Source organism: Hetaerina americana, unplaced genomic scaffold (assembly GCF_022747635.1).
Source record: "Hetaerina americana unplaced genomic scaffold, ioHetAmer1.1.p SCAF_63, whole genome shotgun sequence".
Classification (NCBI taxonomy): domain Eukaryota; kingdom Metazoa; phylum Arthropoda; class Insecta; order Odonata; family Calopterygidae; genus Hetaerina; species Hetaerina americana.
In genome coordinates, this window is record NW_027287239.1 from 1,496,222 (window position 1) to 1,521,294 (window position 25,073).

The following is a 25,073-nucleotide window of genomic DNA, read 5'->3' on the forward strand; positions in this document are numbered from 1 at the left end:
ATTATTAAACGAAGCCAGATAATGTAGGGCTTATAAGTTGGTTTTGATAAAAACCTACCTGAAGGGGTAAAATACAATTATAAAGCAGTCAAGGAGGCACTATTTCCATTTTTTTTATATGACCGCAGAAATTCATTTTAAAATGATTGTTATCTGCATGGCAAGTATGGTGTGATTCTGTGATGAACACTCAACCCACAAGGATTTTGGCTCAATAAAAACAATTGTTGTGCACTATTTTACATTATATTTCTTTCTCAAAAATTTATAAAAAGCTGTGCTATGGCAAAAGGTAATGAAAACTCTCTGTCTGCCTCCTTCCTATTTTCTTTCTCACTATCTTTTAAGTCATTTTTCATGCCCAGAGTTGAATGCAGTGGAGACTGAGAGTCAGAAATTCCTCTCCTACTCTGGTTGAAAGACTAACTTAATCAAAAAAAAGCTTAGTATAAAGAGAAAGGAATTGGTACTTTTTCTTTAACAAGGCACAATGGAAGCACAACAATGCACAGAGAGCCGACCTCCTAACTCAAGAGTGTAAATTTCATACCCATGCTGGACCATTGAACAAAATATGTGCTACCTTTAGCTATCAAACCGATTTTTGAGTTGAAAAAAAGGTACGAAATTACCTAACTGGCTATTCTCCTACATTATGTCCACTCTAATATATAAATCATTTCAATGCCCTCATCATGAGTTGAGGTCTTGAAGTTTGAGAGTAATTAGAAAAATAATGCACATAGATAGATAGTATAAATATGAAATTCATTTTAGTTTACAGTGTTATAATACAAAAATACATGTAGGTACTAACTTGATACATATTTAGGCTCCATTTTTTCACTCAAGAAATGAAGACAACACAAATTGATTTTATAACTAACAACATCCATTAACATTTTCACAGAAAAAATTACTTTGTACCAAAATGTTACATTACAATGCCAAATTGCTACAAATTACAATGTCTTATCAAACAGCTCCTTTCACTAAGGGTAGCCAAAGAAGCATCTTATAGTATCAGCAACAGAAATGCTTAGATACTATTTATGATGGGTACAAAATTAATTGGAAAGTTGGTTTGACCATAATTTACAATTAAGATATTTTCACAGCATTCACAGCCACTCATAGCAACGTGTGGTTCACATTTAATGTCCTTGTCCCATTAGAGTTCTGGTTACATCTTTTCACATTTCATTTCCACATAAATCCCAGTGTGATGTTAAATATTGTGCTATTCTAGTCACAGCCAAATGACAATGAATTTGAATTAAGTAAATGGGTTATTTGTAGACATTCTCAGTTCATTCAACTGTTCATATTTTTCATGATCCATTCCCGAAAAGGAAATATCTTGGTGTACAAATCAGCAGAAAACTTAGCATTGCATTGTGATCCACCGTAAGAAAATAATGCAACCTATGGATGAAGGTAAAATTATATTAATCCTCCAAGCATTTCTATATATTTTTCTATGATAATAATTGAAATAATTATGTTTACATGTAGATACATTATTAAATGTCATTCTGGTTAAATTTTTTAGAATAAAACTATTCATTGATTATCCCTTTTTAAACCAAAAACATTTTATTGCAACTAAATATTACTCATACTATATTATTACAAAAATAAAAATATTTTGTCACTGAAACAATATTATTAAGAAGTTGAAACAAATTTTGCTTCCTTTACTCCCTTCCAAGGTCATGACAAATTTTCATGAACACTCTAGGAGTGTGAAAAATATTACTGACATTGTGGATTCATAATATCAGATGTTATGGTTCAGGTATGCCCAAATCAGTACTAATGGATAACTGGCAATATGAGACAGCTATGTAAAGGCAGCTTAGATAATGGTAAAGTTATACACTATTTATTTAATCAGGGGGATAAAAGGAGAAGTGTATGAAATTGAACATTTGCTTCAACTCCACAAGACCTATATTTACTCTTATGCTTTTTTATGGATTATATTTAGGTCAATATACAAGAGTCCACTGATGTCCATATTAAGTACTTAAACTCCTTTCCAAATCAGCGTAATGGCTATAGTATTTTAATATTAAAGGACTATGTATAATGACAGCATGTACATATATACTTTAATGTTAGGGTAATGACATTGGAATAAGTAAGGGAGTGAAAGTTTTTGTTATTCATTTACTTGTTTGGTCCTATTTTGCAATAGCCTCAGCAATACACATTTTTGGACATAATGTTAAGTTATGGACTTAAAGAAATTACCCATTTAATTATTTGATCTAACAAGGAATGCATGCAATACACTCATTGAATATTATTCCATCCATCCATAAGCAGTTTCCTCTAGAAAAGTCACATTCAGTGCAGTGAATTGTAAATCAAAATGTTCAAAGAAAGAGCTGCATTAATTGTTTTCGAAATTCGAAGCAGTAAATTCATTTAACAAAAATACTTACCTGTTTAACCTATGATTTTCCATGACACTTTCCAGTTAGCCCCAGGTAAATTAATATTGACTTCATAATTTTGCTCACAGTAAACATTGACTCCCCAGAGAAATCTCTAGCACTGACAGCCATTAAGAAAGAAAATTGGAGAAAACCTATTGAAAATGTGGCACTCCAGGAAAATCATAAAGGAATAATAGATGGATTTTATAACTAATGAAGAGGTTCTAAATATAGTAGGAGAAGAAATTAATCTGTTAAACTGCAAAGAGAGAAAGGATTAACCTCATTGGACACATTATGACACATGATGATCTGTTGAAGGTAGACCACAGCCTCAGTAATCAATTTAAGGTTTGGCTTGATAGATGAGGGTACAAATTTGCCTAGTATGTACTAAACCCATCTGCATGTGGAATTCACACATCAGGGGAGAAGAATTCATTCATCCTTTCCTTGTGCCGCCTATGGTTACCCAGGAAGATCTGGAACCCAAAAAATCACACAACTTGCCCAGAAACTACAGGTGCCCTGAGGTGTGCTCAGGAATAGAACCAATGTCTTTGATAAGGAGCGCAAAGCTCTTATCACTGTACCACTACGACCTTATGAAGACAGTCATTAAGGAAAAATGGAAAGGGAAAATCTATAGCTGGGGAGGACCATGGGTATGAAATGTATGTAACAAATAATTATGGACACCAAAAAGAAGAATTATTTATAGATTAGCCGATGTAAAAATTCAACTGAGAGGGGCATCAAACCTACCTTAGGATTACCAGAATTGATGATGCATAATTTTGTTTTTCCCAAGTGAATTAAAGTTTGATTTGCAAGTTTCCTATACAATTGTCGCGGAAAACTTTACCATGGCTATTTCCACAGAATATTTAAGCCACAATAAGAAATTGGTTTTTTTAATACCTATAGATCAATGAAACAAAAAATATAAATTGTCTACATTCACAGATATGAGGGTAAGTCCATAAATAACTTGCAAAACTGGATAGAGGCAATAATAATGAAAGTAGTAGTACTCCTGAAATTTATTTGACTTTTTTGCATATTCACCCTGTACTTTTAGACACTTATCCTGTCTCTTTACAAGTCCTTGACAGCCGGTAGCAAAGAAGCCTTTCATTTGCTGTCGCAGCCAATGAGTAAGTTAAATTATGGCATCATCATTTTTTAAACGTCGGCCTTCCAAATGATTTTTTAGGGGCCTCAACAGATGAAAATCACAGGAGGCTAAAGAAAGACCTTTACTTCATGAATTTTTTGCATTAGAAAAATGCCTCAATGTTCTGAGGTTATGGTGTATTGTCAAAAATGTCTGCCCTGATGAAAATTAAGTAGGAAAATATTGTCAGAATATTTGTGAATATTTTTCTTACACTACTCTCCCTCGCTTTCACATCACTCATATACACAAGGAATATAAAAATGATGGATCAGTGTCCATATTGTGCAGGAAATGTATAGAAGTCAAATACAATATTATAAAGCGAGTGTATTTTGAACCTTTGAATGGTGAGTAAGCGTGCATTAAAATTCCAAAACTTTCGAAAGAACTTGCTACAATTGTGAAATTATCTAAAGGGATGCGGAAAATATGACATGACTAATCTTACTTTCAGATAAATTGTAGTTCAATTCAGGTCTGCATATGATGAATTTTACTTAAATTATTCAAAAAACAGTGATAACTAACTATGAAGCTATCTATCACTGGTAATATCTTAGTAGTACTTATGTGACACCGGGAATCAAGAAAAATATTTTTTGCAATAAAAGATTATTATATGACTGTAGAATCAATCCGCTACATGCCATTTTAAAATTCTTTATTTTCCCTATGGTGGTGATATTATTAAATATTAATATATTACAGCTATACATATATATTCATTTAAATAAAAATTATTGGTATCAGAGGAGGGTGAATAAAAAATGACCTGCAATAATTTCTTTGCATATTCTTTGCATGGAATGCTCTACAACATCAATTTTCCTATAAGATAGTACTTTAATCATTTATTCCATTTTCTCTGGTGAGTGTTCTAGTTCATCTAAACTTTACCATGACTGTCATCATACCTTATGCACATACCTACTATATGAACTGTAGATTTTCAAAATTCTACATCAAGATACCTGCCGGCATATATGGGGCGATATGTAATTGCTTACCAACTGAACAAATACTTATCTACAGTGTCACATGTATTTTGTTGAACCCAGATACGAATTGGATTGGAGAATTGGAGCGATTTGATTTTATGGACTAAGATTTTCACAGCAGGAATGTCAAGTAATTATCAAAATGTGGATCTATGACCATTTGCTCACAAACAAATGAAAGCAGGGCACTCAACACAAAACCGTTGTTAAATTTTAATTTAGACCTAACTTAATTTGAATGTTTGCCATACTTACTTGAACTGCTCTTTCTGTTGTTCCAGTTTTTAGTACTTCCATCAGTGGTCCACCAAAATCCCCAAAACAAGAGCTAGGATTGGATCCAAAGCACATTTGAGTTTCTGCTATTGGTTGCAATGGTATTGGTAAATCACATAAGCCTGAATTATTCAGAGATGATTGACCAAACTTTGGTATGGTAGTTGAAGCAAGTCCTCCTAAAAAAAAAGAGAAATATTTTTGAATTTACCTCATTTGAAAGGAGGCACTTATGTGTACAATATATAATGAATAGGTACTAATGTATTTGCAAAATATGTATAGGTATTAGAGCTGTGTATACCATAAGATTCATAGATTCATATAACAGCAATTTAGTTGCAGTTAAGGTGTTTCAGCTTATGTATCTTTTCATAAGGAGAAAGAATTAGGAGGTATATCATGGTTGGAAGGATATGCACAACTTGAATCTTTCCTGGAGAAAACAATTAACAGTGGGGTGTGATACAAGTATGAGAGTATGGTTTAAAAACAAGGAATGGTGGTGGACAGAAGGTACATACTTGAATTTTGTGTAGATATTCAAAATATTCAAATGTAATATTATAAAAGCATAAAAAAAATGTTCTTATGTTGTTTGAGCATATGAGGCCTCTCCAGAAACTATCCAACCATGTAATATTTTGAGACAAATGGCCACTCTAGAACAATGAAACCTTAGACCCCCCTTCAAAATACTCCCCTTGGGACCTCACACACTTATCCCAGCATCTCTTTCACTTTTCATTACAATCGGAAAAGTCCTTTTTACAGAATGGCCATCAGCTGCCTCATCACATTCTCTTTTATCTCGTCTACTGAGTGTTGGGAAGACTGGGCTTTTGTTTCAGGGTCATAGCCATATACCCATCCATGATTCATTTCCACTTATGACCTATTTTTAGAAAACTTGTTTCTTCGTTTTTGCTTGGAGTAAGGTCCTGTATCTACAGAACGAAATACTTGACATTAATGAGACAAAAGAGGATATGACAAGGCAGCTGTTGACCATTCTGAAAAAGGACTTCGCCAATTATTTTCAAATGTGGAAGATATGCTGAGGTGTGTGTGAGGTCCCAAAGGGACTGATTTTCTATGGACTAGTTTGAAGGGAACTAATGCTCTATTGTCCTAGAATTATGTCAGTTTTCAATGTGTCTGAAATTAGCAAATCTGCTCTTGCCCCTACCATATTAAAGAGGGTTTTAGTGACCCTAATGTCAGCATCTATCAGCTTCTCTTGAGTCAAGAGAATTGGGAGTTGTTGAGTGAGAATAACTCCCTGAACAGTAACTTTGGCCTATTCTACAGAAAGCTTTTGTGTCACTTTGAATCAGCCTTTCCCCTTGTACCATTTAAGGACCCTAAACCCATTCAAAAAAACCTGGGTCACTCCAGAAATTAGGCATTTGTCCAGGGTATTAAGGATAAAATCACAATAAAATATGTCCTCTGCAGATAACACACTGCACCATGAATATTCTAACTTAAAAAAGCTGTACCGTATTATCATAAAGAAATCAAAGAAAGAATATAATGATAAACTAATCTGAAAAGCAACCAATAACAGAAAAATGGCATGGTATATTATTAAACAAAATTCTAGATCTAATGTATTGGAGTTACCAGACCAAATTAGGAATGATAAAAATAAACCAGCGGATCCAATAAAACTGGCAAACGAATTCAATAGTTCCTTCTTAAAGCTACCGATGGTTAATGTACAAGATCCTCCTCATGATATCAATATCTCATTTGCTACATCTTACAAGTCTATTTTTCTTAAACCATGCAGCATTTCAGAGATTTGCTCACACATTACCAAGGTAGGAGAAAAAGCCTCAACTGAATTTAATGGCATATCAGGAAAAATAATTCATAATTGTATAGATGAAATTTTAAGTCCCTTACTCTTACTTGTAAATCAGAGTCTGAGAGAAGGCATGTATCCTGATGCCCTCAAAGTATCCAAGATAATACCAATTTACAAAAACAAAGGGGAAAAAATGATGAGGGAAATTATCGGCCCATATCTATTATCCCCCAGCTAGGAAAAATATTTGAGTATGTATTCAATAAAAGGCTAATAGAATTTTTCAAAGGTAATAACCTGCTATCCCCAAAATAATTTGGATTCAGAAAAGAAAAGTCAACAGAGCAGGCAATTTTCATTTGAAAAAAAAATATCTGTGGAAAAGTACGAGTCTTTCTTTTTAGTATGAATATTAAATACTTCCACGAAGTGAAGCCTGAAACAATAGAATATAATTTTCATTGCATTTGACACCATCATACAACAAATTAACTCCAAGCAGAAAGTAATGGGTGTATTCTTTGACTTGTCCAGAGCATTTGATATGGTTGAGCATGATAAACTCTTGTTCAAATGTGACCAAATGGGTATTAGAGGCCAAGCACAGCAGTAATTGGGAACATACCTCAAAAATCGGCAACAAAGGGTAGCTGCCCAGAAGATTGGGAATACCTTCCTCTCTTCACCATTAGGTTCGGAAAAGGTGTTCCTCAAGGGTCGGTGTTGGGTCCAACTTTATTTCTCATTTATATAAATGACCTACCCAAAAAATTACATGTAAATCCTCTCTGTATCTGTGTCTTATTTGCAGATGATGTAAGCATTGTGCTCTATCAGAAATCCTTTGAAGATTTGATTACTCTAGGTAAAACCATTATTCAAGACATGGGCATGTGGTGCCATGGGAATAACCTTATTATCAATAAAACAAAAACTCAGGCCATGATTTTCTCTGCAAAAACCTGCCATTCTGATAAAAGTACTTCTCAGCCTATGTCAAATAACTATAAAATTATTAACGAGTATACATTTTTGGGATTATATTTTGATAAATACCTGAAATGGGACCTGCACATCACAAATCTAAGTAAATATTTAAATTCTGTGTACTATCTTATTTCAATTCTGAAACATACTGTTAGTATGGATGTTTTAAAAACACTCCACTATGGTCTATTTTATTCTCTTGTATCATACGGTATCATAATCTGAGGAAGTGGGTCATCAACTAAGTTAAACAAAATATTTATTATTCAAAGGAAATTGCTTAGGTCCATTTGCAATTGACCCCATCGAGCCCACTGCAGACCTCTCTTTCAAAGCCTTGGCATCTTAACAGTCCCTGGTGTTTTTATTTATAATTCAATAATTTTTGTAAAAAAGAACATGCCTCTATTCCCATCAAATAATGGCACACACACCTATGGGACTAGGACAAGAAATAATCATCTGTTTGTAGTGTCTGCTAGCATGACAATGATGCCTAAGGGACCTCGTTCTCTGTGCATCAAAATATTCAACAGGCTTCCCATGAGTTTAAAAAATGAAAAATCACTCTCTATTTTTAAAAATAAGTTATTTATGTACTCAAATGAAAAATGCTTTTACAGTGTGAATGACTGTCTGCCTTACACCTCTTCCTAACGCTGCCCATCTGGACTCCCCGTTCCCCACTCGCACATGAGCAGTCTGAGACATGAACAGGTTGCCGATTAGCCTCGTTTCCCTCCAATCTATTCGTATTTGCTGCAATATACTCATTTCTTTTTCCCAATTCACTCTATCAAATGCTTTTTCGAAATCTACAAAACAGGCAAATACCTCCTGGTTGTATTCTATATTCCTCTTGATTAATAATCTCATTACTGCAATGGCATCACTCGTACCTCTGCCCTACCTAAACCCAAACTGTTCATCCCTTAAGTAATCATTTGCCCTACTCTCTATCCTTTTGTTTATGATCCTGAGAACAACTTTAGCTGCATGGGATATCAAACTTATCGTCCTGTAGTCCTCATATGATGTAGCCTTTACCTTTTTCGGAATAGGAACTAAAACTGATCTCACAAAGTTTTCCGGCCAGATTCCCTCCTCATAAATACTACGGATCAGCCCATATAGCCTCTTCCTCCCACATTTTCCTAAGTTTTTTAAAAGTTCCACGGGAATGTTATCTACCCCCACGGCCTTATTTATTTTCATCTCCCTTAATGCCCTTTCTATCTCATTGTCTAGTATGCCTGGACCTAAGCTGTCTTCCTCTACGTCATGTTCCTTTTCTATGTCTAACTTTGTTGCTCTGAGTTCGTTACTATACAGTTCTTCTATATACTTTCATCTCTCTTGAATCTTTCCTGCGTCAACTATTATCTTACCCGCCTTATCTCTAACTGCAATCATTGATCTCCCTCTCTTACTTCCCTATAAAGATATAACTTTGCTGTGCAGTGCACCAATTTCACCCTTCCTCTGCAAACTTTCCATATCCTCACACTGCATCTTCCACCATGCTTCTTTTGCTTTATTTGTTTCCTGCCTCTATTTATTGTTTAATTCTTTGTACTTCATATGCCTGACTCTGTGTTTACATTCTTCCATTTTCTTTGCTCATCCATCTTTGTAATCATCTCATTAGTGATCCATGGTTTCCTAGTCCTTTTAGCGTTAACGGTTCCAATAGTTCGTTTGGCGGCTTTAGACAACCCTTTCTTATTACTTTCCCATTTTTCTTCGATAGTACTTAGCTCTTTACCATCCTCCATGATTTCCTCTACCGCCTGTTTGTATTCCTTCCTTTTCAAACCATTTAATGCCTCTACATTCCATTTTCTAATCCGCCGCCCCTGCCTTATCTTTTTGAAACGGATGCTACATTTCATAACAACTAAATTGTGGTCTGAGTCCCCATCCGCTCCCGGGAAGCTGTGGGAATTTATCACACTGTTCCTAAACCTGTGTCTAACCAGGATATAATCTAGCTGATACCTTTCTGAGTCATCTGGCATTTTCCATGTAAACCTGCGTCTTTTGTGGTGTCTAAACCAAGTGTTGGTGATAACTAAGCCCTGTCTCCTACAAAACTCAACTGCTTTCTCCCCGCAGTCATTCCTCATGCCTAATCCGTAGTCCCCGACCTCGTCACCATCTCTTCCTTCGCCTACCGTCGCATTCCAATCCCCCATCACTATCAAATATTTCTCTGCAGGAACACACGCGATTATGTCCTCTAACTGATCGTATATCCTATCGACCTCTTCTTCCTTATGGTTGCTCGGTGGCATGTATACCTGAATAATAACTAAGTCTGTCGGTTCTGCTTTTATCTCCACTAGTAGTATTCTATCCGTTACCTGCTCTATGTTGACTACGCTTCTTCCTACCTCTTCATTTGATACTATGGCAACCCCTCATTGGCTCTCGTCCCCACCGCTGTATATTATTCTATATTTATCACTCCAGTAATCCCTGCTATCTCTCCATCTCACCTCGCATAGACCTAAAATATCTATATTTCCCCTTTCCATCTCTCGCTTAACACCCTCCAATTTCCCTGTCCTCATCATTGTCCAAAAACTCCACGTTCCTATTGTAACTAATGTGGCCTTCTTCTCCTGCATCTTCTGCCCTGCTGCTGCTGGTTTTCCCTTGCAAGGGTATCGTGGGATGACTACCGCAGAAGCCTTGCCTCCCCCGCTGCCGGGCACGACACACGGCCGATTGGGCCGAGCCCCGTGGTTGCCAGGACTCAAAATATCTCTATTGTCCATCATATTTTTCTAGGGAATGATAATTGAGGTGGTTTCCCGTTGCCTTCCTCAATAGTGTTTTTAACGTGACACCATCACTTACTGGCCGCCCCACTGGGGTCAGACGCCATTGCAGCCGCCTCACTGAGGAACAGATGCTGCATGGACATCCTTTCGTCTGGCTCCTAACCTTCAACCTATCTGGCATGGGTGACCCTACCAGGAGCAATAATTATTACTCCCGCCAGTACAGCTCTAGTGGTCATCGGAACGCACAAGCTCTTCCACCACGTCAAGGTTGTAGTCCGGGGAGGGGACATACCCCATAGGATTACATAATTGTATGATATCCTGTACCATACTATGTACTTGTCAATTGTGGAAATAAAATTATTATTATTATTATTTTTCTCAAAATATTACATGGCCGGGTAGTTTTTAGACTGACCTCATAGTTTAGTAAGAAAAACTGGTAGCAATGAATGATTTCTCTTGTATGAAATATCAGAGTAGGTATTTATTTTATCTTTCATTAGACTTGATTAGGGATACTGTAAAGATTTGACTGCCAGTTTTCATTTTTATTACATGAGTGATCATGGCAGGATGATTTAAAGGTGATTAAAGTAACAAAATGAATGAGTAGGCAATCAGGCAGAGAAGAAAATGTGTGTAAAAAATTCAATCTAATTATTTCATCTCCTCAGTTATGACCATTAGGCCAGTATCCATTATATGGTCCATGCAAAGTTTCTCCTGTTCAAATGACACTTATGAACCAATCCTTAGTGTATTATCTGGACGTTGATTCTAATACTTACGTGAGCCATGGGTCCTCCATCCAGCTACGATATATTGTGTTAATTCAGACGATGGTGCCTCTGGCAGACAAATTGGTCTTAACCAATCTGAAATAATAAATAATCACACTTATATGGAAACTCACCAAAATAATATACTAATTCATATTATAAACATCTCTAATACATATCCACATGTACTCTCACAAGTTAGATTGAGATTTATTTCATAGCCTACTTTTTTTTACCATATCTAATAAACTATTCTATGCTATTAATGATATATGGTTAAATAAATAATGCTTCCCCTAAAACAAAGCATTTAGGGAAACACCTTAGATAGGTAGGCACCTAATATTTAACATTTACTCTTGTCAGATAAACAAACACGTAAAGAAAATAAATTGAAAGTAACAATGCATGATACAGGTATGTGGGTCGTGGTAGTCCAGTGGGTAGAGCGTTGGACTAATGACCAGAGGGCCCTGGTTCAATACCTGAGCAAGCCTCTCTGGGCACCTGCAGCGCCACCCAAGCTATATGATTTTTTGGGTACCAGATCTTCCTGGGAAACCATAACCGGCATAGGGAAAGGAATTGGCCGCCCATGGCATGGCATGTGTGAATTTCACATGCCATCGGGCTTAGTACTGCATGGACTCTACCACCGCCTATCAAACCAACCTTCGGATTGATTACTGTGTTTATGGTTTTTTTTGATGAATTATATTATAATCCATCAGTGCATAATGTATTAGATAATATTATAATCTACTAAGGTACCGACTAATGCCAAATATTTATTTTCCAAGTGGGAGTGGAAAGACCCAAACTAAGTTTCACCAACCTTTTCTTCATCATTAATCACTTTATTACTATGTAAAATAAATAAATAATTAACTACTATTGCATAATTAATTAATTAATCTGTAAATAGTTTTTTTAATTCAATAAAAAGAGTTAACCACATTTGTTGGTTCTTGGTTTAGTTAATGTTGCAATAGTTATTAATTCTACAGTATGACCAATAAGTACTGTTTATTTTTTGTTGTAAAATGGAAATATGGTTGAAATCTCAAATGACTGGAGATCAATCACATATTGCTCTTCGTGAAGTGAAGCTTAGTTTGGAATACATGTATAGTGTATATATTAATTGGGAAAGGGTATCAACCAACATAAATTTGATGAGAAGGAGGGTAAATTGTTTACCAATTATTCAAATGTGTCTTACATGTGAAGCAATATGGTAGACACTGTGTTTTCAAAATGGGGAACATTTATTGTAAGTATTTAACACCCAGGGCACTCATGCAAACTCTGGAATAGGATGCTTAGAGGTTTCCCATTTAAGACATCAGAGAAAATGCATTATAATCTGCTGTAATATTTTTGCAGTATATATGTATAGGATGAGAAACTATATTCAAATGAGGTTCTTCATAAATATGAAGGCTGAGAGATACCTTAAAGATGAAGGCATAAACTGGAGCAGGTACAACAGTTCACCTATTTAGCAAGTGTTTTAGAAGAAGGTGGGCAAAGTAGTGAAGAAGAATTGCGATAATTAGAGAAGCTTTTATAAAAAGAGGGGGGCAGATGACAGGTACCTTAAGTAAAGCTGTAAGGAAAATACTAGCAATAACTTCAAAATGGAGCAAATGATTTCATGGTATGGTAACTTGGTTGTTGAGTAAAAAGATACGTTTCAGGCGTGATATGGTGGAATATCATGATTAATTAAAGATAGCAATTTTCCACAAAAATAGTTTGATGTGACCGGTTTCAATGTTACTACATCATCATCAGGTCTGACTAGACCTGATGATGATGTAGTAACATTGAAACCGGTCGCATTAAACTTTATTTTTGTGGAAAATTGCCATCTTTAATTAATTGGTTGTTGAGGAAACAGGGTACATTTAGATTAGGTTTTATTGAGATTTGGCTATGAAGGGTGATGGAAAAAGTGAAATGGATTGAAAGAAAAACAAATGAGGAAGTACTAGACATGGTAGGAAGGAGAAAAAGTTGTGAGAAATTCAAAGAGTTGAGTAAAGAAACAAATTCAGAGTATATTGTGTATCAATTGTATATCAAAAACTAGTAGAGGGGAAAATATTGGGTAAAGGAATAGGAGGCAGAAAGATATTGGATGAAATGATGGTAGGAAGGATAAAAGTGGATTTGATACATGTATGATATTATTGTAATGCTGGTTTCAGAGAACACATTTTATCAGTGTCATGTTTGGTAAAGCTTATAAATTTAGCAGTTCTTAGGTAGAGCATCCATAAAAAATCTACTTTGGCTGGTTGACTGCTCCTCATAATTATTTAGATGGCCATGAATGCGAGACAGAAAGGCTTTAGTGTTATTCAAAACTTCAAGGAAAAGAGTACGCATCTCTGTCCAATAAATGAGTGTGCCTGCAACTTACAATACAAATATGTAAACACATAGTTTTTCAATTCTTAGTTGCCTTGTAAGTCCTGCAATTACATACATCATTCATTATGTATTCCAATTGGTGTCAAATACACTCTGCTAAAGATACAATGGGGAAATTATTGTTAAACCAAAAGTTTTAAGGTTTTTGAGGAAGAAGAAGGCTAAAGTAAAAGTTAAGTTAGAAGACCAACTAGAGCAGCTAACCATTGTACATATCTTGACAGTTGTTTGGACCAGGATGGCCAAAAACGTATAAGATTTCATAAGAAGGAGGTAATTGATGACAGAGGTATTGTGTAAGGATGTTAAGAAAAGACTTGTTTAAACTTTGATTGGGAGCATAGCTTAATATTCTGTGGAAACATGGTCATTAAACAAGGGGATAGGCATAGGTTGGAGGCTTTTGATATGCATAAATTTATAAGGTTTAAGGATTTGGAAGTGGGTCGTGGTAGTCCAGGGGTAAAGCTATTTTGACTATCAGAGTTAGTTGGACTATTGACCAGATGGCCAGGGTTCGATTCCTGGACAAGACTCTCTGGGCACCTGAAGCTTAACCCAAGCTGTGAGATTTTTTGGGAACCAGATCTTCCTGGGAAACCATAACTGGCACAGGGAAAGGAACTGGCCCCCCTACCCTGATATGTGAATTTCACACGCCGTATAGGGCTTAGTACTGGGTGAACTCTACCATCACCTACCAAACCAACCTTCAGGTTGATTTCTGTGTTTTTTTTTCAAGGTTTCGGAGAAAGAGGGAGGCTAAGATATATATATATATATAAAATAGGAGGGCAAAAACTAGAACAGGTGGAACTCTTAACCTTGTTGGAATGTTTTGGACCAGGATGCTCAAAGTAGTTGGAATATTAGAAGAAGAATTGTACTTCACAAAGAAGCTTTCACTAGGAGGGAATTGATAAGAGGACCCAGGTTACAGAGATTTTAAAAAATACTAGTGCAAACTTTGATATGGAATGTGGTTATGAAATGAACCAAAAAATGGTCATTGAACCAGGATGATAGGCGTAGATTGGAGGCCTTGGAAATGTGGGTGTGAATAAGGGCAGAGAAGATGAAGTGAACAGAAAGGAAAACAAACAAATAAGTATTTGGCATGGTGGGGGAGGAAATACTGCTGTTGGAAAACATCCAAAGAAGGCAGGAAAGATGGATAAAGAGTATTTTGATTGGTGGTGGAATGGTGAAGGCTGTTATAGAGAGGAAGTCATTAGGCAAGGAAGTTAGGGGTATGAAAATGATGGGAAGTTAGATGGAATGAGGGGAGATAAAATGAATTCAGAATTAAAGAGCAATATATTGTAGCATGTGATTTTAGGTTGTCTTGTTAGGCAATGCTAAGAAATTTAGGTTTGTTCTCTCTGAGTCCATCTAATCCCTACCTTAAGCAGTGGACTACCAAGTAATAATAAAACAGTGTAATATTCATTTATCATTATAAACATTCTTATTTTTAGCATTCAATATTAAAACAATAGTGGCAGTGAACCATGGGGTACAAAGGTGGGGTCCCATTTTCTCTTTCTGGTATGGAAAAGGGTTGCAAGAGAGACAAGGGAATAAAGGAAATAATTAGTACTGCATGTAGTGTAAGATGGCTGAAGTTAAATGGGGAAACTAAAGAAATGAGGAAGGAATATAAAACATCAGATTAAGGCATTATTGAAACTTTAGGAAAGTTCCAACAACATCCTTTACAAGCTGAAATTCTAGTTATTGGAACACTGGTAGATACACAGATGCTTCACTATAGGAGCAATTAAATAACAAAGAGGGGTTAGAAATGAACTTATAAAGATATTACTACATGAAAATAAATCTGCTTTTGTATTAGGACCAGAATAAGAAAAATGCCTACCTAAATTTTTGTACCAGTAAAGTTTTGATTTTCATGGATATATATCATTTATGACATTGTTCTTGTATAGGTGATGTAGAAAGATCATTGCTCTTCTACAAATTTACATATTACATGGACAATGCTGATAAGATTCCTAGCCAATGGAAGGTAGGGTTATTCTACTGAATTGAAACAATGCATATTAAATTAGGAATTGACCACAAACCAACCTGAAAATTGAGGGACTGGTTTTTCCAAACGCACTAGAGCAATATCATTCTTCAGGACTGGGAAATTAAATCTCTCGTGGACTATTATCTTCTCTATGCCATATTGCTGTGGGGAAGCATTGGACTGGAATTTTTTTAATGAGCGGTCATAAACGCCAAGACGGACAAATTTCCTGAAATTAAACAACATATTTAGTCATAAAATTGGAATGTCATTTTTTTGAAAATTTTCTGGAAAATACCATAAGCCTTAAAAAGGCCATATTCCCATTTTTCAAACATTCATGTAGCCATCCTTATAATGCATCATCTTATGCTGAAAACATGTAGGTTCCAAACTAAAAAAGGGCCAGAGTATTGCATCAAAGTATTTGTGTTCTGATTTCTTATAATTTAAACTGGGCAAGCAAAGAACCAACTTGATTTTCTGCCTGCCTAGATAATTTAGTTACCAACTGTGGTCCTGAACTGTATAATAAAAGTATTATTGATTACCTCTTGTCTGACCATCAGGTATAAGCTTCACTTTTATGAATCAAATGACTCCAAAGAAATTTTCAAATAAATGAAAAAACATACATATTGGGCCCCTAACAATAAAAGGCTCAGAGAGGTTCTAGCCACTGCAATCTTGTACCAATTGACATGGTATATGTACAGGTTCAGTTGAGCAACTTAGTTTTCCAAGTTTTTTAAATAATTTTGTAGAAATGTTTGAATACTGCTTTCCTAAAATATTACTGAACTGTTATCTCACAAAACGGCAAATTATTACTGGGATACTAGGGAGTTATTAGCTTTTAGAAATTATTTACTTAGTTACTAAAACTCTTACAAAACCTGTGGAAGCCTGCATGACAAAGAGGCTTACATGGAACACAAAGAATATTATTATAATTCAATATAATTTGCAAAAAAATTGCATATAAGGATTTAATTTGCAATCCAGAAAATAAACAAAAGGCAGCATGTAGAGTGAATATTGAAGAAGTTGGTCATGGTAATGCAAAATAAAATCTTCCTTTTACCCCAGATTCGTTCTCTTAAAAGCTGTTGAAGACCATATGTTCTCTGGAAAAGTTGATACTGCCAATATTGGTAAGACGAGTATGCTGCAAAATCTTCCAACAAATAATTTAAATTTTAAATGAAATTATGTTACCCCATTTGATATTATATTGGCTGGAAAAACTTAGAGAAATCCAAATGTAAAGACATCTTTGGTTGGTCTAATTTTCTAATCAGGGACATTGTTGTGCATATTACAGAGCAATTATCTATATTACCCAATTTATGTATTGAGACAAGAGATTTGCCAACACCTCTTAAATATTCCAAAACAGTACCTGTGTATAAGAAAGGCAATAAAGATAATCTTACTAACTACCATTCCATTTCCATAGTCCCTGTTTTTGGTAGAATTTTTAAAGCTAGAATGAGATATCAAAAATTTAATTTTTTTCAGTCGAATAATCTGTTTTCCAATCACAGTATGCTTTTGACCTGGGAAATCTACAATTTTGGCTGATGAGTGCATAGTTAATTGCATCAATAATATATTTGAAGAAAGGGAATCAGTTTATGTGACCCTACAAGATATTATCAAGGCTTTTGACTGTATTAATCATTCAATATTACTTTCAAAGCTAGAATATTATGGTGTCAAGGGAGTTGCACTGAAACTTATGAAATTATATCTGGCTGATTGCCACCCATTGGTCGATTTCAGTTCTTAAAGTAAAATGTGGTGTCCCACAGAGTTCCGTGCTTGGCCCAATACTGTTCATCATCATGATCAATGATTTTCCCTATAATATGAAATTTAAATATTTTCTATGCTGATGGCTTTACTTTTGTACCAAAAGTCAACATCTAGAAGATGCAAAGGCACTATTTGGTGATGCCCAAAGACAGGCTAAAGAATGGTCAGATATTAATCATTTTAATTAAAACTTATATCATATGATATTGTATTTTATTAGCACATAATTAAAAATGCAGCTTTATAGATATATATCTCTTATTGGGATGTGGGAAAATGTCAATACAGAGAGTGGGATAGAGATTCGTAATCATGAGCAAAATATCAGCAAAAATATATGAAATATGGTATTATAAAAATTTGAAAAATACTTACGGAGGTGCTTTGAGGCCATCAAGGCAGTGTGCAGAGGTTAAGACATGTTGGTTGCTTATAAGAGATCCCCCACAATCAACTAGGAAGTCTTCAGTACCATCATCTGAAGGAAATTTAATAGGTCATTCCATGTACTTCAGGAACATTTGTAATACATTCCTATTTCAATAGCAATAATCAGAACCAAAATCCTGTTAAACTGATACTCTCAGGGAGAATTGATAATGATAATAACCTATGTCTAATAAAGATCCTATTTATGCATCAAAGGACAGAACTGAATGTGCAAGGCATGATTGGCAAAGGTGAGACCTCATTTTCAACTGTTATAAATTATAACAATTCATCCCTTTGAATATTTCCCAAAGTTTAAAAAATATTCTTTAAATTAAATAATTACTCTCCGTCAGTTCTGATTTATTATTTTATATTAAATATTGGTGAATATATAATATAAAATGATTCTGACTAAAAATTCCATTTTCTTCATTCTTATTTTGAGATGGGTGCATTAACCAAAAACCATATTAATTGTCAGAATCTTCATGATTATTCCCACTATATTATTATCCTTTTTGAAAATATCAATGTCCATTTCATTTTTCTAATGATATTGATATATGTTTCAACAATTTTTTGTGAAGTCAATAGCTGCAGCTCTGGTGGGTTTCTTATGAGAAAGGACCATCCTTAACTACCTTGGTGTGGTCATGTATTTTAAAAATGGTTCTGTTCCCTCCTTTGCCTATGAACTGTCAGACCATGGGAGTGGCTTGATAAGACCCATTAGGTTTCAAATATAAAGGTCATTTATCCCCAGTTTTTCTTTGATATGAGGATTTTGAATTGTGGGAGACTCATGACAAAAATCATTCCGATTTCACCCCAGTGTGCCCTTTGATGATATTTACATACCATTGAGCAATCATATGTTAACCCCCTTCCTAATTCCCTTCCCCTTTCTTTGCCTGTACCTAGGCAAAGCACTTCTAATTACCCAATGGTGTGGCATTCACCTCGTAGTAGGCCCTTTTTATTTTAGTTTTTCATACTTTCCATGAGTCTCATGCTTTCCAAAAAGCCTCTGCCCTCCCCTCCCAGGAGCCACTCTATATCTCCTCCATTCACTTTTTTTCTCTCACCAAGGCATGTGTACCAAATTTCTCTCTTCCCAAACAATGTCGGTCTTCATTAATATTCATTGCTTGTATTTGACGGTCACTCTACATAACATGTGATATTCTTACCATTCTTCTCAATGCCTGAATTACCAAGTCCTTTGATAAATTCTTATCATTTTGCCTCATATTCCATACCCTTTCTCTATATTTAGTATACTTTACTATACTTTCTTGAAGTTCACCTAGTGTACCTGTCATCAATTCATTCTTTGTAAATATTTTTTTGATAACATAATAATTCTCTATATTATGTACTACACACCTTTTACTTCAAAATACTCTCCAAATATATTAAATGCCCCAACCTGGTCATATCTACTTGAATTGTTCAACTAAACAATCCTGCTTCTTCATGGCCTCATTATTTTCATTTTATTACTATTAATATTCATCTTGTAGCTCCTGATCCTGCAAAACCCCAGGAAATAACTGAATTCATGACTGCCTGACTAATTCTTGGCCATCCACAAATCTGACTCGATGTCTGTAAGTTGCCAACCTTTCTTTAGTCTCAATTACAGTCTCCCCATTCTCCCTCTAATGTTTCCTCAGCATATAAGTCAACAAATACTGATGATAATGGATGACACTTAATCCCCTGCACATAACTGACCATTCTGATTGTCTACCAGCTACCATAACTTTTGATCTCTGATTTAAAAAGAGGTTTCAAATAAGTTACCAAGCCTTCAATCTGTTCCTCTATTTTACATACTTCCATTAGTTTTCTCCTCTCTGTTGAATGAATTCCTTCATAACATCTGTGAAACAGATCCAGAGTCATGCTGATTACATTCTATATTCCTTTCCATTAATGTTTTGACAATGTACTTCCAAGGTGTCATGTTTTCACCTCTCCATTCTAAACCCATTTTCTTTTTAGAAGACATTCTCCATCTAGGTTATTATTTGTGCTATTATTTAACCCTGTATTGACAATTCTCAGTCTTTTAATTCCACATGTGAAATTAAACGTATAGGTGCAGATTCCACACACACACTACCAATCAACTGTATTTTTTGGAAGGAAATAAAATTGATCTATTACAGTACTTTGACCAATATCCTTCTACATGGATACCAATTATGCGTTCAAAAAATCTCTTCCATTCATCTTTGTCTAAACTCTTCTGTAATTCTAATAAAGTATACCTGTTATGGTCATATTTATATACTTGTATGGTACTCTTATATACTATATATACTTGTTATGGTCACCTTTCTTATTCATCTTCATTTCCTGTTGTGCTCTCTCTACCACACTATCTAGTATTCCTATACCCAATTTATAATAACCCACATAAAATAATCTTTGCTCCCCTAGGGTCACATGAATTGTGTCTTTTAATGTACTGTCATTTAATTTTGCAAGTCAAGGTAGTGTGGGGGGTACGATTATTTTCTCATTGCAGGAAGTAAAATCCTACAATTGATACATTTGTGATCGATCTAATCTATGACTGAATCTTGCTGTGTTCAGGGACTTCCATCTAAGGTAATATAGTAATAATATGCACTCATATGAAGGCCATGAAAATTGCATATAACACGCAGGATATGAAAAAGGGGAGTTAGCCTCAAGCAGCCCCAAAAGGGTGCGAATGATGATGAAATGGGTAAAAAGCTGATCATCCACATGCAATCATTGAAACCTTTCTCTCCTCTTCAAAGCATGGGAAAGGCCTTCACTCAATCTAGTTCAGTGACACTGATAGAACTCATTTCATCATGGTATGTGGTACATTGTTGTTACACGGGGGCATCATCTTCAAAACTATGATGCATGAGTTTTGTTCCCCAGATTAGTGAATACTCAGAATGGCCCTGGCTTCCTCATATTTAGCACCATCACTCAAATGGATGGTCAGAAGAATTGGAGAACTATTTGCTAACTTGAAGCATGCATATATAAAGCCAATTTCCCTACATGCAACCTGGGTTTCAGATTGCCATCAATCTAAGAATATTTACACAAACTAAAAGTCTCTTTATGTGAAATGCATACTTTAATTTAGCATTTTCCCGTAGAAGTGCAGTATGCTATGGCAATCATTTTCATAAGGGCATCAAATGTCGTCAACCCCCACAAAGGGTCAATCTGAAAATACGTGAACTTTTAAATTCGGCACTTCCTTTTAATTTTGCCGGGCACTTTTGCTAGAAATACCCCTGTCCTCCCCCCGACCACCAAAATCTGATACAGACAGGCATCCCTGTGCTTAAGGACTTTATACCTGTTTATCATTTATGGTCCTTGGATAACAATAGTGCCATATATTAAACCCAAATGTGTGATAAACATAATGTCTGGGAATTAATGGTGCTTTATCAACACACGGATTGACTGAATGTTTTAAGTGCTTGTGATAACCCATTGTATTAGTGTATTCGAGATATTTTAGTACACACATTGGCAAAGAGACATGTATTGGGGACATTTTTTAGGACTAAGCATGATGTTAGTATCTTAAAATCTAAAGTATTCTGTACTTACTGTGCATAGGAATTTTTTTATTGATGAACTAATGTTTTTGGAAAAAGGGGAACTAAGATTTAAAGGAATCCCCAATTTACTGTGAAGTAAAATAAAAAGTGGACCCTGGAAGCCATAGGTCAAATGGATCCAAAACAAAAGAAGAGAATTTGGAAGCGAAGGAGACTGGACATCTGCTAATCTTCCAATTCTCTCCTTTTTTGTGCTTAAGGGTCACACCCTTCCATTTACGGGCACTCACCGCATTTTCCCAAGAGAGCTAGCCAGGGAAACTGCCCCCTCGTTGCGTCTCCACCAAGGCCGCCTCCTCGGGACAGGCCGCACGTTTCGGTATCCCGTGACTCCGTTTGCTCCTGCTCCACCTTGAGGCCCTCCACTTTAAGCGGTAGCGGCACCGGCAGAGGAGGGGCGTTGACGGGAACCAACCGACTCTCCTCCGGGTCTCCGTAGGTGATATTGTAGCCCGGATGCTGCTCCACCACCTGCTGTCCGCCGGGACGCTGGGTGGCGCAGCATACCGTCATCACGTCCAAAGATTCGTCGCAAGGGAAGACGAAAGAGAAGTCTGTTATCCGGCCGACTTTGATGTTGTTCTGCTTCTGGATTTTTCGGCATTCAGAGACGGTGAGGCATTTCTCCCAACTTTTGCAGCCATCCACGAGGGTTGGCACTGCGATAAAAAATGAAAACGTATTCAATTCAACGAAGGTCTCACTCAAAATTCAATGAATCAGTGCTAAGTAAATATAAAATGAACGTACCTACGGTCGTGGAGCAATGAAAACGAGATAGCCGAGACCATAAACTTGATTGTTACTAGGTTGTAAATGGGGGGGGGGAGTTGAAACAAAGTTACAAATAATGGGAAAGATAGGGAACACACACGAGGTCACTTTAGTGGGTTTAAGAAACGGTGACCCACGTACGTATACCTCAGTTGCACACAAAAAGGCAAAATTAAGCTCTCGTGAATCGCAATCACACACAAACCCTCAGGGTTTACAAGGTTTCCTCCAATGCCAATGACCCATCAATCACACATATGAGTGCAAAATTATAAAACGGATGTAACGAAACAATTATACGTGCTTGCTTTTGTAAAATCTTTTAATGGCACGAAATGTGTCCCATCGTCTGTCACGCCGTCTAAATTTCACACCATGCGATATGGGATGCTTTATGAATTTACCTACTGCTTTTTTAAAGAGTGATACGTAGTTAACTGACTGATAGCTTTGAAGAACGTGACTCGTTTAGGGATATTTTTCTTCAAGCGAACTGACTTAATTACTTCCGTCGGCTGTTTGCATTTCGCAACACGCAAGAAAACCAAAACCGAAGTTTCACAAATGACACTCGGCTCCAGTGTTACCCAAAGATTCCTCATCAATTAAATCATCCCGCCATGGTACAAATTACGTGCCAAATGTTAATTTGCAACTGAATTAGTTATCTGTTACCATTATAATACGCTTCAAAATTTGTTACATTATTTCATCTCATGAGTAAGGGAATTTAAAGGATCTCTTTTGCCTAAAAGGTATGCTTTATGGTGGTTGATTCTGGTTTATTTATTAGAAAGAGGAGTCGCGGGAGAATATATGGATACCCTGATTTTTCGCAAAGGGCGCGAATACATTAGCACTTCTATCCTCAGCAATGTGTCTGGGTTTCCGATGGTACCAGTAAGCCTAGAATTGAGGCACAGGAAAAATCGTTCCTTTATTTTAATCGCTAGCATATTTTATTTTAGCCGTTCACTGCTGATTTGATTGAAAAATCCTAAGAAATACGGAGCTTAACAGCTATGGGGATTACGAAAGCATGAATAGAGAAGAGCTTATCATGTCAGATCAGAAAAATGAATCTTAGCTGGACCAAAATACTGTAATTTTGTCACTGATTGATTCTCCTTGATATGAACATCATGAATGCCAATTATTGAAATATTAATGGTTTTTAGTACTGGTCAAAGATTTCTAAGAATATTTTTAGTCAGAAAACAATCCAAGAATGATTGAAATTATTAGCCCTAGATCCCTTGTGGAAAATAATTCTATTGTCTCACTAGTCATCGTAAATCATCGATAGAGTAATTTGACATATAAAAAGACTGCGGCGGTAAAAAGTTGTTGCACACGTTTAAGCAACCTCAATTGATGATCAAATTTATTTTTAGAATAGTTCCTTGATCCTGAATTGCATCCGCAAATGAATCATCGCCAAAATATTGAAATAAACTTAAATTTCGCCATCGGGTGTTGCCAATTTTCTTGAAATGGAGTCTTTGAACAAGAAACTACCAGAGAACGTTCCTGTTCATTGCCATTCTATCACGTCGTGGAGGAAACTCATCTCTGTACCGGCGTTTACGTGCCATCGATTACCTTTCTATTACGGGATTTTGCCCTCTGGACGATGGCCTCATGTTCAGGCAACACCACGAAACTGCGTGATTCCTTGCCAAGAATAATGATGAGCACCAACTTATTTCACCATGAATTTAGAATCATAAGGCAAAAGGATGGGTAATGAATCAGCACGCACAACCTATCGAATATGGATTGTTCACATGAGAGCCTGAAACAGGCATACAATATTTATTATAAGCAAGGTCGTCATGGTGAACAAATTTAGCATGTTTAAAGCCCTAAAAAACAATGTTTACATATGTATTACGGTTAGACAAAAACTTTATGAGTATTGATAGGTATTATAATAGTTTTGGGTGAATAGCCAGGTATAAATTTAGGCAGGGAAACTTTAATTTATGTCCTCTCTGTGAGAATATCGCGGCCTACGTATTGAATATTTCCTGGGCGTTTGTTTGGAGCGGATGTACAGCGAGCCAAGCGGAAGGGCATCCGTTTTTGGGTTTTCCCGAAAAGCAGTTTCTTTTTGGAGCAGAAAATTTTGGTAGGCAAGGACGAATGCGAAACGGGAGACGGAGCGATTTTCTCATCAGACCGACGGATTGAGCAACGCTGTCGGACTCTTTGCTAAACGCACACTTCTGAGCCTCGAGAACATATGACTTACCATCACAAAGTAGAAGAAAGAGCAGTCCGATGCACAGATAATTCGTTGTTGAGCGCTGTGAATTTCTGCAATAGAACGAATGGAAAGGGATTACCAGCGGGTACTCAGCGGAAAATGGAAAGGAAGATGTCGTTTTGAAATCCGCATACGAAAAATGTAGCAATATTAGGGAAAACATATCTTCCTCCACACCCATCAGTGAGTGAAGTCTACACCTACCTCCTAGGAGTTTCTCCGAAGGTAGCCATCTTCTATGGTGTCCTTTAGGCGTCCGCGACGGCCTCTCCAATACGCGCCACCCACTATATTTCAAACGTGTTGCCGGTTTGCACGGAGGGAAACAAACAAAAGCCTTTAGCGTCTTCGCCTCCACCGCGCCAGCCGAACTAATGGCTCGTTTTTAAAGGTCGCGAGTCCTCTCCA

At 36.2% G+C, this 25,073-nt stretch overlaps 1 protein-coding gene across 1 annotated transcript; it reads right to left on the reverse strand.

Annotated features, from left to right (window-relative positions):
* Positions 1-606: 606 nt before the first annotated feature.
* Positions 607-25,073, reverse strand: LOC139695764 (venom protease-like). The gene is made up of 8 exons (XM_071594542.1): positions 24,870-25,073; positions 24,651-24,715; positions 21,853-22,281; positions 17,937-18,039; positions 15,800-15,972; positions 11,279-11,365; positions 4,878-5,077; positions 607-1,425 (listed from the first exon to the last, which is right to left on the reverse strand). The coding sequence occupies exons 1-8, from the start codon at positions 24,896-24,898 to the stop codon at positions 1,315-1,317; spliced, it is 1,197 nt and encodes a 398-aa protein (XP_071450643.1). The 5' UTR covers positions 24,899-25,073; the 3' UTR covers positions 607-1,314.

Excerpts from the sequence above, each read along its gene's own strand:
- LOC139695764 (XM_071594542.1), bottom strand. The coding sequence starts at position 24,898 with ATGGCTACCTTCGGAGAAACTCCTAGGAG. Across the intron at positions 24,716-24,869 it reads TTCGGAGAAACTCCTAGGAG|AAATTCACAGCGCTCAACAA; the intron begins GTAGGTGTAGAC and ends GTTCTATTGCAG. Across the intron at positions 18,040-21,852 it reads AGCTCTCTTGGGAAAATGCG|ATGATGGTACTGAAGACTTC; the intron begins GTGAGTGCCCGT and ends AATTTCCTTCAG.